This window comes from Nanorana parkeri, unplaced genomic scaffold (assembly GCF_000935625.1).
Source record: "Nanorana parkeri isolate BGI_ZX_2015 unplaced genomic scaffold, ASM93562v1 scaffold1258, whole genome shotgun sequence".
NCBI lineage: Eukaryota > Metazoa > Chordata > Amphibia > Anura > Dicroglossidae > Nanorana > Nanorana parkeri.
In genome coordinates, this window is record NW_017307526.1 from 60,659 (window position 1) to 79,520 (window position 18,862).

The 18,862-nt window shown below is 44.8% G+C and overlaps 1 protein-coding gene across 1 annotated transcript in view; it reads right to left on the minus strand.

Moving 5' to 3' along the window:
* NSUN3 (NOP2/Sun RNA methyltransferase family member 3) overlaps window positions 1–13,618 on the minus strand; it is a 22,939-nt gene extending 9,321 nt beyond the window's left edge. Inside the window, exons 1-4 of the mRNA XM_018568883.1 lie at window positions 13,524–13,618; window positions 12,062–12,405; window positions 5,439–5,607; window positions 4,784–4,894 (exon numbers count right to left, since the gene is read on the minus strand). Of these exons, the coding sequence (XP_018424385.1) occupies window positions 4,784–4,894; window positions 5,439–5,607; window positions 12,062–12,405; window positions 13,524–13,618 (719 nt within the window). The remainder of the gene's footprint in view (window positions 1–4,783; window positions 4,895–5,438; window positions 5,608–12,061; window positions 12,406–13,523) is intronic.
* Window positions 13,619–18,862: the final 5,244 nt, after the last annotated feature.

Below are 18,862 nucleotides of genomic sequence, written 5' to 3' on the forward strand. Positions count from 1 at the left end.
CCCCACCCATTGGTAGCAGTGGAGCTGGCTGTCCCCTTAACCCCTTTGCATTTTGGGTCCCCTGTAGGGCACCATAGGGTCCCAGGACACAAGAAGGAAGGGGACATTGGCTGAGACTCACCAGCCATCAGTGTCTATCCGAATGAAGGGGGGAGCCCCATGGCTCTCAGTTTCACCCACTTCAGACTAGCATATGCCCGAAGGGGTCTTCAGGGATGGCGTCACACTGATGCATATACACCGTGCACTTGTATAGCACCCTGCAGCTAACCCAACACACCGCATTATGTGCCAAGGTGTGCTTCTGACACCAGATCCAGTGCATGAAGGCAGATTAGAGGCTGACTGCTCATTTCCTGTCCTTCCGGTCCCCGAAGCTGTTGCCATGGTGCACCCACCTGAAAGCTGTGAAGACACCACCATGGTTGGATGTACAAAGTTGCTTAAACATCACAGGAAAAGAAGGAAAGCAGAATTGTACCCATCTCCACTCAGCACAGAAGGAGCATTCATCACCTAAGGACACTAGCAAAAAAAAATAAGGATTTCTGGGAGTAGGAGGGGGTTACATGTGGGTTGTCACAGCTCTGGCCAGCGTCCAATTATCTGGTGATACCTACATAGTACCCAGCAATCACTGAATCTGCCTGTGTCCTGTAAAATAGATATTGAGTGTACATATACTTTAAAACTGGGGCTATGGAGGAATAAATTGCAGAAAAGTTAGTCGTAAACACATAATGCAGGCATCCTTCCTTGGTATGGTCACTGACAAAGAGGGAATTAAATGGCTCTGGCTGAAAGCAAAGTGTAACCAGGGGCAGGATACATTCATGAACTAATACTAAGGCACTTTTATAACTATATGGTTTAGTAAGATCAATAACTGAAGGTAAGTGTATGGGGGATGATTAACACAGGAGGGGAGGAGTGCAACATTTTGGAGACAGCTGTTTTTTGAGATAAGATCTAGAGGGTATTTACAATAACTGTACCGTCTTGTCTACTCCAGCCACGGCCAAGCATTCACAATGACACCCTCACAGTACACACAGGGTAACAATGATGTATGCCTCGGCTTTACTCCAGCTTCACAGATTTTATTTTTCATGTCAAGTCTAGAGTGAGAAAATTATAAAGGAGGGCTGAGGCTTTTGATGGATTCCTCCTTATGAAATAAATGACATGATGCATTAGACCAATAAGACAGGCGAGTATTTCTGTGATCAATCAGAATGGTTTTGAACTCAGCATTTTTCATTTTATGCAGGAAAAAAAAATAACCATTGTTCAAAATCCTCGGTGGCTTGATTGTATTATATTCAGAGATCTATATATTCAGAAATATATTTTCAGCCTCTAAACACTTGGCAGCAGATATTCTGAGCGTTGTAAAACAAAGACTCGGAATCCATCAGAATCCAAGCAGGAAGTGGCAGCTTTAATAAATTCAACAAAATGCCAATAATGTGGAAAAGGCATGTGATCTGCTCACTGCTGTGCAGAATTAGACTGGGTATGACATATTATACATTAAAAAAAATCAGTAAATAGAAATAAAAAATACCCTGTCATCAGATAAAACATTAATCTGTAGAACAATTCCTACAGTAGATATCGAAGGGTACCTGAAAACCAAATAAATACATTTTTGCAGGACTGGTATTTTTGGCCCAGGGGGGTTACAGAGAAGGTCAGTGTGAGGGTTAGTTTTACGAAAAGGGCCAGTATGAGCGTTAGGCTTACAAAGAGGGTCCCTGTGAGGGTCAGAGAGAGGATAGGTATGAGGGTTATAGAGCAGGTAAGTGTGAGAATTACAGAGAAGGTTGGTGTGAGGGTTACAGAGAAGGTTGCTGTAAAGGTTAGGGATACAGAGAGGGTTTGTGTAAGGATTAAAGGGGCAGAGACGGTCAGTCTGAGGGTTAGGTATAGCAGAGAAGGCCATCGTGAGATTAGGGTTACAGGGATGGTCTGTTTGAGGTTTAGGGTTACAAAGTGAGTCATGGTCAGTGTGATGGTTGGGGTTACAGAGAAAGTCGGTGTGAGGGTTAGGTTTACAGAGAGGTTTACCATGATGGATCCAGGGAGGTTCAGTGTGAGGGATACAGAGATGTTCAATGTAAAGGTTAGGGATACAGAGAGGGTCTGTGTAAGGATTAAACGGGCAGACAGGGTCAGTCTGAGGGTTAGGGTTACAGAAAGGGTCGATGTGAGAGTTGGTATACCAGATAAGGCCATTGTGGGGTTATGGTTAAAGGGTTTAGAGTTACAAAGTGGGTCAGTGTAGGGGTCAGTGTGATGGTTGGGGTTACAGAGAAAGTTGGTGTGTTAGGTTTACAGAGAGGTTTACCATGGGAGGTTCAGAGAGGTTCAGTGTAAGGGTTAGGATTGAGGTTGGTGTGAGAGCTAGGGTTACAGGGAGAGAGGATACAGCATAACCATGGGGGGTAGACTGATTCTTTATATATATATAAGAGACATTTCTGACATGCAAAAAAACCTCTGTGATTGATAACAAAGGCTTCCAGGAGTCATGTCCTCTACATAAATCATGCACTATTTGATGATATTTGATGCAGAAATTGCAAGCAATGCTGGAATCAGGCACACTGCTTATGACTATCAGCCTGTGTACAGCCACCCTAAAGCTACAAATCTCACTCACAACCAGCATACTGATGTACTGCTGATGTGTGAAAGATAACTTAACGTTCAGTGAGGTGTTTATTTCAGTAATTAACACAAAAGTAACAGTGCTCTGCTTCAGCAGCTTACCCATCAACATGGGGGACAAAAAAAAAACAATTGTACAGGTTACAGTGATGGTGAGGGACAACATAAATACTCTAAAATATGCAGCTGTCCACATGGAGGACTTTGCAACTTTCTTCAAAGGAGAACTATGAGGTGAGTGAAAATTACTCATCCTCAAGGTTAGAGCTGACCTGTGACAATGAAACTGTCACAGGTCGGCTCTATCGATCGGGAAGTGAGCGAACACATACTGTTGCTTGCTCACTTTTCGATCATCTCCCTGCAGAGAGCTGTGACTGTCAGTCAGCGCTCCCCACAGGGATTCCCACCTCCGATCCTCCACCACTGTCTGGAGGGACGGACGGCGGAGGGGGCGGTCGCAGCTGGCTCTGCCTCTACGTAGGCAGAGCCCGCTGTCACTCACGGAGCTGGGTGGATGACGACAGCATTGTTGAGATCGGTCCCGGCTGCGGCGGTCTCAGTATACCGCGAGCTGTAGCCGGCTATATACTGAGCTTTGTGTCACGGGAGGACGCTAGTTTATGTCCTCCCGTGACCCTTAAGAGAACTATGAGGAAAAACACTTACCCCATAGTTCTCTTTTAAGTTGAAAACCCACCTTTAGGAATCATACAATAAGGTTTTAATGTAACAGTTATAATATTAAAATGTCCTAACTCTGCCTCTAAGAGAAGCAGTCAGTAATGGACCTGAATCTCCATTCTTGAAGCTGAACTCCAGCTTTTTCTTCAGTCTTGTACAGTCATAACGGCTCCTCTCCTGTACTGAAATAATTTACTCCGATTTCACTGCACACTGGGAGCTTCTTACAATGTGCATTAGAAGCTGCTGCAAGTCAGATAGAGCCCGACCTCATTTCCTGACATTATCCAGCATCGTCCAGAACTTTTCTCCCCAGCCTGACTGTCCGTGGCCCACTCCTTTCATTCATTAGATTTCAGTTCTTTCAATTAGGGTGGAAGAGAATTAGACAGTATGTGGGTGTTACCTAGGGAGCTACGCATGCAAATGCAGCCAGTCTACAAATGCCCTTTCCCCCAGACTGACATCTGCCCATCGAGGCATTTAGATATTTGCATACCTCCTCCCAAGAGCCAGCCCACTGCTTGCATCATGGCAGAGGGCTCTCGAGTGGAGTACTAAGACAGGGCGCTATGATGTTTTCAGGAAGCTATATACAAAACCCAATACTAATCCAGCGATGCAAATGTAAGCAAGCCAGCCGCTCCTCAGTGGTACCTTCTTGATGACATCAATGCTCCAAACTCTTCTTCTGGATCCCAAAAGAGCCCTGCTGCTGGATAGGCAATAAGAAGTGTCCACATCATGCAGGTAGCAAGGTGGACACCCAAACAAGTACACAAGTAAAATGAGAAAAGACTGAGGACAAGAACATCATGTGACCACAAATTTAGGTAAGTAAATATAGCATTTAGGTAGCTTTTTTATATTCTATGCCTGAAGGGTGGGTGGTGTCTGACGAGTAGCTTTAAATCTTTTATTCTTCATCTAGCATTAGAAATCTCTGGATAATCAGAAATATTTGACACCAGACTTTGCCTATAGAGATATTTTTAGTCTGGGTTTATACGCGCAAGCTGATTGGATGAAGATGAAATGTTTCAGCTCGGCACACTCAGCTATGTGAGCTCTCGCAAGCTGAGGTGCCGGAGAGAAAATTACATGACATACTGCAGTGGAAGGCAGCACGCCACCGCTGCGCTCTGGTCCGCGTGTAGTGTGTCACAGCCTTAAGGTATTCTGAGGTATTCCAGCGTGGAGGAAAGAGCTAGGGGGTCCAACCAACTAATCGATACTGAGAATAGTTACAACTATTCTTATTATCGATTATTATCAATTAATCAATTCGTTGGTTGCAGCCCTAGAGGTGTCAGATTGATGAACAAGGAGATGAGGAATGGCCACATTTCATTTGAATCTGGATGCCTCCTTTCATACAAGAATTTAATGCTTATCTCTAAAATGAACTTTATGTCTTGCGCTATACCTGAGTAACTCTGTCTGTATTATAGGAAGACTCTTCTTCTGCGATATTCGGGATTTGGCGCTTTCAACATCAGAAGAGAATAGAGAACTCCTGTCATTAGAACAGTAGGGTGTACTGGTAGCAAATCTGTACTGGTAGCTGGGTAGTCTGGTTGTAGGGTGCACTGGTAGCAAATCTGTACGGATAGTTGGGTAGTCTAGATGCAGGGTGCAATGGTAGTAAGTCTGTACTGGTAGCTGGGTGCACTGGTAACAAGGCAGTACAGGGTAGCAAGTCAGACTGGTATCAGGGAACTCAAGCACAGCGGTCTGTAAGGATACTGACACAATGCTCAAGATGGGACAGCGTGTCCTGCTCGACCTTAACTAGATGTCGGTATCACATGATGCGTCTTGTGATACAGCTGCGACAGTCCCATCAAAAACCCAGAATTGTCCATGGGAGATAGTAGAGGTATCAGTGCTAGGGAGAGGAAGGTAAGTGACTGTGACACATACACTTTAAGCCCCAACAAAAACACACACCAGTCATTAAAAGTCATAAACAAAAGGCTGATTGTCTGAACGTGACCTTATAAATGAAGTATTTTGTGGCTCTTCTAGAGCAATATACCTTGTAGTTAGGTTAGTGTTAATCTTACGACATATTCTGCCATAAAACAATACCCACCTTGTCATAAGAGCTGGCGTATAATTTCCCTATTAACCTTCCATCTAATTGGGAAGTTGAGAGGACATTCATATGGGACGGCGGTACAAAGGATTCCAGTGTCTTCCTCAGCCACATTGATCTGTGTGCATCCGGCTCGTTACAATGAAGAAGTCCTGAGAAAAGCGTTTCAGAGGCACATTAAACACCAGAAACTGACATTGCTGGGAGCAATCTTGTTTTGCAGTTTTATAGTTATTTCCTTCTTATACTGAAAAGATCATCGATAGGATTCATTAGTCTTAAAGGGGAACTCCACAAAGCATAGTTTCCAGCTAAAATGGACACGTATCACACAATGCAAGGCTATAAAAAGAAAATTACTAAGTGGGGAAGTTTTTTCTGCATTCAAAGCAAACGTAAACCCTATCAGAATGACATTCGTTTGCAGCATTTGAGCTATTGCCACATTTTGTTTCTCCTTCTCCATCCTTTGTGGGATCTAAGCTGCTCTATCTCCTGCAGCCTCTTTGCAGCCACTTGCTGCACATCAGGGCAGGCTTCCTGATAGTGACACCAGTGGGTCATGTCTGTGTAATATGCATCAGTACAGCTGCTTGTAGTCCCAAGTGGGAAAGCATGTGCCTGGGTAACAATGCTAGAGAACAACTAGGAGACAAAGACAGAGTGTTGCCCCATAACAGGGCATTCCTGCACAACGACCATTGTGGCAGGATCACCAATTATTATTTGAATGAAAGTTGCAGATTTAAGGAACATTGAAAATGACTACTGTGAGAACTAGCTTCAAATATTAGAGCATCAAGGACGGATCCACTCGCCTAAATCCTTGTTTCAGGGATTTCTCGCTCACTTTTGTTAACAGAAATATCTCAAACAATAATGCAGTTGCCCTTGCAGGAGTTGTTCCACATTTCTCGTCACAAAAAGACGTACATACAGCCTTCTGGTTTGATCTTGCTGCACCACTGCTCTGGTCTCAGTCCTCAGGCCCCTTGTCTGTGTCCTCCAGACAGTCTCCAGCGCTGTGCTAACCCGCACGCTCAGTACACAACTCTACAAGATCTGCAAGTTACTACAGGCTGCATAAAGAGAATCCCTGTTGGAAAGTACTGCGCCATCCATAAACTCCGCAATTTGATTTTATACTATACAGAATGCAGCAGGAGCAAAGGGAACATCATGAGGTGGGCACCAACTCCGACAGCTCCAAAGGGAGTGAGAAGAGAATCGGGAACACCTGGAAGATTGCCGTGCTGGACCCAGCAAGCCAGAGGGTACCTCAGCCCAGCAAACTCCCCCTGTAACTGAACTGTCACTTGGTGTGGACATAGGCTACCCATACCCATTTATTAAAAAAATAAAAATCATGTAGCTTATTCATCCACTAAAAATGCAGATACATTTATTCTGTGTGTGTTAACCAGCTGTTGTAAGAATGGAGCAAAACAAATGTTCTTAATGTAATTTCTCTTCTGGTTGAATATTCTTCTATAGATCATAAAGAACAGAGTGAATGTGGGAAATACCACATTGTGGCCACTAGATGGAGCCGAGTACAATAAGAAATAAATACATCGGAAACCTGATACAATATTACTATTCAAGGGACCGCTGGACAGAATAAGCAAATAAATGTAACCATTGCTATCCCCTAAGTAGACATTTTAACATAATACCTCAGTACTATGTATTTATTTCCTTTGATGCTTAGGTCCATCTAGTGACCATAATGAAGTATTTCCCTGTTTCACAATAGAACCTACTGAAGAGCATTCGACCAGAGGGGTAATTAAAGTGACTCTAAACTCGGGAGTTAAATCTTAAAAATGTATTTAAGTACCTTAATGATTAACAAAAATGTATCTTATTCGTATGTAGATCCTCAAACCATCTCTTAATTGGTGCTGTCCTTCTTTCTGGAGAGTGGCTACTTTTCTTCCCCATGGTCCCTGTGCACTGCTAAATACGGTTTTGGTTAAAATAACTTTTTTTGTATCAGGACAAGTAGATCGGGCCCCTGCTTTAGTCCTTGGGCAAGTCGTTTTTTTTAAACATTTCCACACCCCTGTGGACTACAATCTCAATACAAATTAGTAACTAAACATGAAATTGTAGTCAATCACAGGAGTGAGCATGGAGCGGTGGCTACTTTACAACACACACAGGGACCATGGGGAACAAAAGTAGCCCCCCTCCAGAAGGAAGGACAGTGTCAGCACCAATTCAGAGATGGTTTGAGGATCTACAGCTGAGTGATACAAATAAGATACATTTTTGTTAATAGGGTACTGCAATGTATTTTAGAGTTTAGTGTCACTTTAACAGCAACAGTTGGATAACTCGAACAGAATTAATGTATCTGCAGTTCCCCTGGCACATAAGCTAGGTAAATGATGAATATATAAATAGACCTCCAAGATTTCTGTAGATTTTATTTACGCTAAGCAGCACAGATGAAGGGATCTGAACGGCCTGCTATTGTATTCAGACTTCCGCACCACCCGTGGTAGGATGCAGTCACATTCAGGCTGAGAATTTTCAGCCAGCTTAATTGAGCTGGGTGGTGCTGTCAGGGTCCCCCGCGGCTCGAATTTTGTCTGATTCAGCGGGAATCATCCTAGATTCAGCCAGTGTATGGCCAGCTTTATCCTTCAATTCTTCAATAACTTCTCTTTTTATTGCAATAAAAAAAAAGCGATGACTGTGTTGTTTTAAGGAATTTTGATACACTAAGGAGCCAGAAAAAACAATTAAGCCCAGGTAAAATGCCTGTTAAGTTTCTCCATTACGCAGGGAAAAACAGAGTGTGCTGATGCAGATGGTGGAAGTGGTCATGTCTCCTTCAGCTCATTTCCCCCATAACATCCTACTAAGCATTTCTGGCCTGACATTATGTAACATCAATCACAGCTGGAAAGATGCACTTCGGAAGCAGTTATCAGAAGCCTGGGTGAGCGGAGAGCAATGATTCTGACAAGTGACTTGATTCTGGCAGCTAGATAAGCACTATTGTCTCCCATGCGCCTGACTGACTCCACTATCGCTCTCTCAAAAATGTCATTTCTAAGATCTTGATACGTCTATACAACCTACAGAGAGACAGCGGATAAAGTGGGGTCATTATCACAGCCGTACAAAGTAAAAAGGAACGACTGAAGAAATAAACATTTATATACAGAACATAAATCTCATAGCAAGCTGCATGTAATTAGCTGCAATAAATACGAGAAAATTATCCTAATTAGAAGGTACTACTGCCCAAATGGTTACATATAATCCAATGCATACAGAATACAAAATGTTGCATCTGCACGGCTGTTTCAGAATAAACCTTTCCAACAGCTACTTAAATAAGAAATTAACTGGGCAAATAAAAAAAATGTACCCTTGTAGTGGGACCACCCCTGTGCTGCAAGGGTTATTAATGGAGGTGCACCGAAATGACATTTTTAAAACCTAAATGAAAAAAAAAATGTCAGGCCGAAACCGAAAATGTTTTTTTACTAACTTTTTCAAATTTTTGACAATATTTTATTTTTTATTTATTTTTTATAAACTTTTAAAAAAAATTAAACAGTGGTACCTTGGTTCACGAACTTAATTAGTTCCACGATTGTCGTGAACCGAATTGGTTGCGAACCGAATCAAACTTTGATCAGGCCGCGATCTCGACTAGAGGACGCCACAACCATGTGTCAGAGCAGGGAAGATAGCTGCGGTTGTGTTCGTCACCCGATGCGGAGTTTGGGAACGGAAGCAACATTTTGCCAAACTTTCTGTTCGCGAACCGAATTGTTCACGGACAGAAGCGTTCTTGAACCAAGGTACCATTGTATTTTATTTACTTTTATTAAATATTTGTATTTTTAACTTTACTTTTAGGGGCTTCGGGGAAATATCAGGGATCTAAACCGACCCCTGATATCTGATATTCCCTTTTAAAATAGAAAAAGAGATTGAGGACACAGAGTCCTCAATCTCTTGTTCTGCATCCCCTGTTATAAATGAACAGGAATCCTCTATACTGAGTGTTCCTGTTCATTCATAACATGAGGACATAGTATGTTTACTATAACTACAATCATGAATGAACTGGAGGTGATGTAGATCACTTCCCATTCATCCATAATTGAGAATATACTAACCATACTATGTCCTCAATTATGTACAAACACTCAGCGATCACTGAGTGTTTGTACCGCTCTCCTTCCTGACAGCTGTCACAGGAGGCTGAGCGAGCAGTGCAGGGGGAGAGCTCAGCCTCCTGTGACAGCGCTGGCTGTCTCCGCCCACACTGCTCTCCTCTGATCTGCGGGGAGGAGAGAATAGGATGCACCGCTAGATTGGCATTTCACCAAAAGTGCCATTTTCGGCCGATATGTTTTGGCAGCCTATATATGGGTGCATCCCTAGTTATTAAGGGTGCGGATTTTGGTCTAGGGGCTGGAATTAAGCAGATATATTTACATGATCCCCGTTTCCTATGGGCTTTTAGACCGGTTCCCGCAGACTCTTCTTCTTCTGGCAGGTTTTCATTTCTGTCTTTTTGCCCCATTCTGGAACAGCACAGCGCAGACAGCAGTAAAAACTTTGCCTTCTGGCATTATAAGTCACTCTGGTCCCCAGGTGATGCAACTAGGGGATGGACAGAGTCAGTGATTTCAACTGATGCACAGGTGGAAAGTGTGTGTTCCAAACAGGATTGCAGCGCACCTTGGCACACAAATGCCAGTCCCCGCCTAATGGAAAAAAAAAATCATAATTCACATGGTGGGGCTAGCAGGTTTAAAAGAAGTGCAGGGTGGGGGTGGCAAGGGAGAGTCCTCTCCTTTTGCACATAGGACCCATTGAGTTATTTTTGCACCGGGTGCCGATGCTGACTGGCTTTGCCCTGTTGGCAAGTTTCCATCTGGGATAAGGGGATATTTTCTGGGCTATCACTGTTGCGAGGTTCACTTCTGGTGAATCCGATGACTCCCATTTTTACGGTGTCTGCAGATTGGCTTGTGGCTTTAAGTGTTTGTGCAGGCTACTGAGGTGGCATTCTGTCTTTCAGAGTCTTGTCTTATTTGAACATTTTGTAGATAATAGAAGCTAAAAGAACACAATGTACTTTTTCCTATATGTATGCAAATACATGTTTTTGACATTGTACAGTATATACTGTATGCTTATTATGTTACCTGTTGTTTATGTAGATTATTGTATAGAGTATTTGATTGCAACTGTATGGAAATGGCCGACTACTTGGTCCTTAACAAGTGGATGCTATCTGGAAAACATGCCAGTATGATCTGTGCACAACTTGAAGTTGTGTCAACAGATTTTAAAGTTTTGTTTTTTAAACTCTTGAGGTTTTCCCTAATTGTTGTCAATGGAGCTGACTCCTAATAAACCCTGCTGGCTACTGGATTAGACAGACTGGCTCCTGAATTCCATATTAATTTTTTCACCCCTGCCTAAGGACGTATACTACTTTTATTCAATTGTGGATACCAAGAAAACACATACAGTATTTATGTTATGGCATGAACTGTATATTAGTACATTTCATTGCCTCTTTCTTATGGCCTCATTTCTTCCTTCTCCGAAAGGGAAGGGGGAGCCTGTCGCATCGTGACTGATACACTGACATCACTGCTGGAGCTGGGTCAGAGGGGCCTAGAAGTGGTTAAGACTTGTAAACAATGTTACCATACTTTCCATGTGTGTAAATAAGAAAAAAAATAGTCATAAGGAAATTAGGTTAGGTGGACAGTGACATGATTAAATGAATATAGGTTATATAAGGGATTTTAGTCATAAACACTTGTGGGTACCATCAAATGTGGAGCAATCTGCTGCAACATGTCCACTGTCTACGACCATCTCCTGTAGCATGTCCCCAGTCTCTCACCATCTACTGCAGAGTGTCCACAGTATCTGACCATCTACAGTAGCATGTCCCCATGTCTGTGGCCATCTGCTGTTGCATATCATCAACCTCTTCCAATCTCCTGCAACATGTCCACTGTCTCTGGCCATCTACTCTAGCATGTCCACTTTCTCTGACCCTCTACTGTTGCATGTTCCCAGTCCCTGGCCGTCTCCTGCGGCATGTCCCCAGTCTTTGTCCGTCTCCTGCAGCATGCCCCCAGTCTCTGTCCGTCTCCTGCAGCATGTCTCCATTCTCTGGCCATCTCCTGCATCATGTTCCTTGTATCTCACCATCTCCTGTGGCATGGCCCCAGTCTCTGGCCATCTTCTGCAGCATGTCTCCAGTCTTTGACCATCTCCTGCAGCATGTCTTCAGTCTTTGACCATCTCCTGCAGCATGTTCCTGTTCTCTGGCCATCTCCTGCATCATGTCCCTATTATCTCACCATCTCCTGTGGCATGTCCCCAGTCTCCAACCATCTTCTGCAGCGTGTTTCCATTCTCTGGTCTTCTCCTACATCATGTCCCATGTATCTCACCATCTACTGTGGCATGTCCCCAATCTCTGGCTGTCTCCTGCAGCATGTCCCCAATGTCTGGCCATCTACTGTGGCATGTTCCCTAGTCTCTGATACTTGCCTGCTGGCATGTATAAAAAAAAAATATACAGTAGAAATCAATGGCAGTTACCTGGTGATGCATACTGCAGAATTGCTACAGACTTTCCTCCAGGAGCAGCGCACATATCCAAGACCATCTCACCATCCTTGACATCTAGCGTCAGCACTGGGAGAAGTGACGAGGCACTAAGTATATAGTAGTCTTTGATCTTTCCAGTCTGATGTCGTTGAGAAGGAAACTTTCCAGGTTTCCCATTAATATAGCATTTTATCTGTTCTCCGTTGTTAGAACAGTTCCCATTGGACAATATATGGTATCCTAGTGTAAGCAAATGCTTCTCTGTCTCCACAGTGTTCTGGTAATTGTTTAAAAGAACAGCATACTGCCAGAGTCCAGGGTCTGTGAGCACCTCCCTGAAGACAAGTAAAAAAAAGAAGAGATTTAATGGAGGTTATTACTATTTTCTATGCCCCTGCGGAGAGAATCCTGTAGGGAAGGACCGATGTTGACTGTATATTGCTGTCTGTGTCACCATTTGGATCTTTCTTTCTCATTTCCTATGTGGCATTAGGGAGAGGTATTGAGAGCAAACTTCCCTGACAGGGGAACAGCCAGTAATGAAACCTGAAACCCCTGTGACCCCTTCCATAAGGTTTAGATCACATAAAAGAGAATGGGAGAGGTGTATCTTGATTACGGGAAGGAGAGAGGTATCTTTTCATGCTCAATAATAATGTGATTCCTCTACCCTGACTTATGTGATAGGTCCACTTTAAAATTCTGCTAATGTCAGGGCCCCACATGCTCACTTAAAGAAACCGGATGCTTTAGAGCAGGGATAGGCAGCCTTGGAAATCAAGCTGTGGTGAAACTACAAATCCCATCATGCTTGTGACTCTGGGAGTCATGTGTGTGGCTGTCAGTGTCTTGCACTGCATCATAGGACTTGTATTTCCACAACAGCTGCAGTGTTGAGGTTGCCTTTCCCTGCTTCACAGCCTTATTTTTCTAGCTGTTACGTAAGATCTTCTGGGCTAGATCACACAGGTCCCAGAGCATTCTGGCCCGATTCAGTGCTGGAACGTACTGGATTGCATCCCGGCCGGCTCACTGCGTTCTGGGATGGGGCATGGCAGTGCATTAAAGTCAATGGCACTGCAGCTACACCCTCCGGCCGCAGTGCGATCACCCACCCCAGAACGCGGGGCACAACAATGCCTGCGTTCTGGTCAGGTGCGGTCAGAAAAAATGCTGCATGCACAATTTTTTCTGACCGCACCGGACCGGAACACAGGCACGTGTTCCAGTGCGAGCGATTGCACTGCAGCCAGGGGGAGCATCGCCACACCCCCTCCTGCCCGTGAGCCAGCCTGGATGCAAACCAGTGCGTTCCGGCATCGAATCGGCCCGGAACGCACTGGGGCTGGTGTGAATTAGCCCTCAGCCATTCAGATCAACACCTTGCTTTCCTAGTACAGAACTGTGTAATTAAAGGGGACCTAATTTTACAGTCGAGGTGCACTTTACTTACCTGATGGTAGGCCAGTGGTCTCCAAGTTCTTTTGAATACCTTTGATCAACGTAATCTAGCACCAATCTGCAGAGGTGTTTCCTAAATCGTCCCATCTGACTGCAGAGAAAACAAGAAATCAGAATATGAAAGAGCAAATAAACCCCTAGGGGAAGATTTATAAAACTTCCCCTCAGCCATTCACTGGGCAAATGAAGTTCACATGGCATTTCTGCCACTAGATGGAGCTGAGAAGAATAGGAATTAGGAATAGCTCCCTGGCTCCATCTAGTGGCCGGAATTCCATGTGAATGGCATTTGGCCAATGTATGGCTGAGTGGAATTTTTTAAACCATCCCCATGATGATTACATCACATGATGAGACATCCTATCCGAAAAACTGCTTTTTCCAAAGAGCAGAGCGTTACCAGCCATAATGACATCAACTAACATTGTCCAGGAGGGCTGTGCACATCCTAGAGCTGCCTGGACAAAATTACACTATATTGCCAAAAGTATTGGGAGGCCTGCCTTTACACGCATATGAACTTTAATGGCATCCCAGTCTTAGTCCGTACGGTTCAATATTGAGTTGGCCCACCCTTTGCCGTTATAACAGCTTCAACTCTTCTGGGAAGGTTGTCCACAAGGTTTAGGAGTGTGTGTATGGGAGTGTTTGACCATTCTTCCAGAAGCGCATGTGTGAGGTCAGGTACTGATGGTGGAGGAGAAGGCCGGGCTCGCAGTCTCTGCTCTAATTCATCCCAAAGGTGTTCTATCGGGTTGAGGTCAGGACTCTGTGCAGGCCAGTAAAGTTCCTCCACTCCAAACTCACTCATCCATGTCTTTATGGACCTTGCTTTGTGCACTGATGCGCAGACATGTTGGAACAGGAAGGGGCCATCCCCAAACTGTTCCCACAAAGTTGGGAGCATGAAATTGTCCAAAATGTCTTGGTATGCTGATGCCTTAAGAGTTACCTTCACTGGAACTTAGGGGCCAAGCCCAACCCCTGAAAAACAACCCCACACCATAATCCCACCTCCACCAAACTTTACACTTGGCACAATGCAGTCAGGCAAGTACCGTTCTCCTGGCAACCACCAAACCCAGACATGTCCATCCGATTGCCAGAGAAGCGTGATTCATCACTCCAGAGTCCAGTGGCGGCGTGTTTTATACCACTGCATCTGACGCTTTGCATTGCACTTGGTGATGTAAGGCTTGGATGCAGCTGCTCGGCCATGGAAACCCATTCCATGAAGCTCTCTACGCACTGTTGTTGTGCCAATCTGAAGGCCACATGAAGTTTGGAGGTCTGTAGCTATTGACTCTGCAGACAGTTGGCGACTTCTGCGCACTGTGCGCATCAGCATGCGCTGACCCCGCTCTGTCATTTTATGTGGCCTACCACTTCGCGGCTGAGTTGCTGTTGTTCCCAGTTGCTTCCACTTTGTTATAATACAACTAACAGGTGACCGTGAAATATTTAGTAGCAAGGAAATTTCACCTGAATCCAATGATTTGGAGGGGTGCCCCAATACTTTTGGCAATATAGTGTATATTAGAGGGAAAGACAGAGGCAAACTAATATAAATAGGATGCACGGTTTGCACATTAAGTCATAATAAACAATAAAATGCAACTGTTATTTATAGCATAAGGAATAACATAGAAGATATATAAATGTACTTCTCTGTTAGCTCACTTTATTATCCTTCTGTCATTTGCGCTAACAGAAAGGAGAAGAATAGCAAAAGGGTTATTAAAGAGTCCTAATAGCTTCCAAATTGTGTTCTCTGATCATTAAATATCAGATTAATCCCTAACTAGTTTGTATATTTTCTGGCTGTAACTTGTGCTCAGTTCTTTTTTCCTGAGCTTACAACTGAATTTGAATCTACTTTTATGTCACCTTCCCTAGTTTCCCCTTTACTTCACTCATCACCTTCCTAATTACATTCATTACATACCTTATTTTACACCCAGTGATGTTAATATGGGCAGATCATGACTGGTGAGAGGTGCTAGCAGGGTGCTGTCCATAGCTTCCTGAATACATCACAGCACCCCGCCTCAATACTTCTCTCAAGAACCCTAAGCTATGATGCAAGCGGTGAGCTGGCTTCTGGGAGGAGGTATGCAAATATTGAAATGTCTCGATAGGTGGATGTCAGTCTGGAGGAGCGGGTGCTTCTAAACAGGCTACTCTTGCATGCAGACCACCCTAGATAAAGCCCACGTGCAGAACCCCCATGACTGAAAGAACTGAAATATAATGAATGGAAGGGGTGGGCCAGGGACAATGCAACTGGGAGGAAAGGGCTACTCTTGATGCCACAGGTATAACAGCTGAAGTAGTCAGAGTATGTGTATCCACACACACACCGTTCCAGACTTTCTACACCGCGCTCTGAAAGAGAACAGACTGGGAAAAACTTGATTCCTCGGCACCCTGGAATGCTGATGTTTTCATAACATGAGCTCTTTCATCTCTGCAATACATAACAATAATATTACAATATAATAAACCTCACAATCATTACCCAGATGGATCAAGCTCAGGACTGGTTCATATGGATGTGTAATAGATATGTATGGCACAGTACTTCCATGGAACCAGCCTGAACATAAATATGGGTTGGGGGGGGGCTGTCATTGCTGATCTGCTTTTAAAGAGCCACACTGCAGCCGGGAACGATCCACCTGGCTGGCTGATTGACAGTTGGCTCTGCCTCTCTAGAGCCAGAGCCTGCTGTGCCCGCCCCCTCCCTTGTCTGTCCCTCCAATGAGCACTGGAAGAATAGTGAGGGGAGGGCGGATCCCTGCGATGACCGTCAGTCACTGCCTTCTGCAGGGAGGAGACTGAGAGCTCACTGATCAGCTCTTGGTATTTAGGCCTTCTTCACACCAAATGCAGAGCAGATCCGTTCAGGTTTCTGCACACGCACGCTTGTCTTTTAGATGCGTTTTTGACGCGTTTTTGGCTAAAAAAAAATATATATATATTTTTTAAAGTTTAAAATGGGCTTTCAGAGCGTTCCAGGCATTTGCATGCGTTTTTGATGCGTTTGCAGATCCAGAGCAGTTAAAATAGGGCCTGCTGCAGTTTTTTCACCTGCTCTGGAACTGCACGCTGCGATGTGAACTGGAGCAAAAAATACCATTGGAATACATTGGAAGCAGTTTTGATGCAACTGATCTGCTCTGCACCTGCTCCGCGCTTGGTGTGAACAAGGCCTTAGGGCCGGCATGTGATGGTTGCAGTGTCCCATGCCAGCTCCAGGTATTGGGAAGAGTACATTTTACTCTCCTTTAATGCATGTTACATGAGTCGGTGTGTTGCACTGCCATTCATGGCTACATATAGTCAGTGCTGTCCTGTTCTGGGTGCTGCTGGAAAGCCAGGGCGTTGCTCGGTCCCGTACTTCCACCATTGAGCAAACATTTTGTAATTTTCTTTTAATGAGTATAAGGTGTTCTCTGACTGGACAAGATGGCAATCATAATGTCATCCGCCCCTCCTCTCTATTACTGTATGTAGCACAGACTGCTACTCAATTTCAGCATCCCCGGCCGCCCTGCAGATGTGACACATGAGTCATTACATGTAGCCTAGCTGGCCCAATGTACATTTAAAAAATAGATCCTTCCTGGAGTTCAGCTTTAATGAAGTTTTACTGATTGCAGAGCTGCAATTAAACTCTCAGAATGTTTTCAATAATGAATCCAGATCCACTTCCAGGAGCAGCATCCATTGTAAGTGATTTCATCAGCATTTGAAATAGCTGTAAAGCGGACCGTCATTCATCTCCATTATTTTACTGATAGAACAGTTTTCCTGCTATTAACAGAATCCCGTGTTATAGAATTTGTGTTTGTTTCTCGAGCTTCCCTTCCCTCTGTTTCATATTTATTGCCTTAGAGAGAATGACGCCTTGATTTGAGTAAAGTTGCTCTTTAAATTTTGTCTATTACATCTGCCTCGAGTTGTCTCCTCCTAATTCTCAATGGACTCCTCACTGTCACCATGAAGAGTCGCTGATGTAATGCTGCTAAGACAGCAGGTAAACAATAGGGGGGCAGAGACGCCGGGCACACAGGTATGAGTCTCCCATCACCCTCCATTGTGTACACGGTGCCATGGCAGCGCCAGCTTAGGAAACTCTCAGCAGAATAATTGCCGTGCCTCCGGAGACTCCGAGACTGAGCCATTCAATCACAGATGTACAGAGCAATACAGCAGCCTCAACCTTTTTCAGTCATGACACCCTTTAAAAGTGTGCAAAACCACCAGACACCCCAGTCTACAATGTAAAAACCATTTGTGTCCCCTCCAAAATCCATCTCCAGTCCTTTATCCCAGACAGGGGTCTAGTATGCTTTTTAAGGGGGACCCCATGCAAAAACACAAAAAATGGGGCTCCCCTTTCTCATCAGAGCCCACTCCCTTCACATCAGAGCCCACTCCCCTCTTTTCACATCAGAGTTACCTCTTCAAATCAGAGCCCCCTCCTTCACATCAGAGCCCCCTCCTTCACATCAGAGCCCCCTCCCTTCACATCAGTACCCCCCTTCACATCAGAGCCCCCTCATCAAAGGGATTTGGCGGTCAGGAGTGCAATGGGACCATGGACTTTCACCTTTACATCAGAGTCCCTCTTCACATCAGAGCCCCCTCCTTCACATCAGAGCCCACTCCCTTTACATCAGAGCCCACTCCCTTTACATCAGAGCCCACTCCCTTCACATCAGAGCCCCCCCTCATTCACATCAGAGCCCCCCCTCATTCACATCAGAGCCCACTCCCTTCACATCAGAGCCCCCTCCTTCACATCAGAGCCCCCTCCTTCACATCAGAGCCCCCTCCTTCACATCAGAGCCCCCTCCTTCACATCAGAGCCCCCTCCTTCACATCAGAGCCCCCTCCTTCACATCAGAGCCCCCTCCTTCACATCAGAGCCCCCTCCTTCACATCAGAGCCCCCTCCTTCACATCAGAGCCCCCTCCTTCACATCAGAGCCCCCTCCTTCACATCAGAGCCCCCTCCTTCACATCAGAGCCCCCTCCTTCACATCAGAGCCCCCTCCTTCACATCAGAGCCCCCTCCTTCACATCAGAGCCCCCTCCTTCACATCAGAGCCCCCTCCTTCACATCAGAGCCCACTCCCTTCACATCAGAGCCCCCTCCTTCACACTAGAGCCCACTCCCTTCACATCAGAGCCCACTCCCTTCACATCAGAGCCCACTCCTTTACATTAGCGTTCCCCTGGTGGAGGAATAAAGAGTAATGGTGGCCACATATATGTCAATAACTGTACCAGTGGTGGCGAACCTTGGCACTACAGCTGTTTTGGA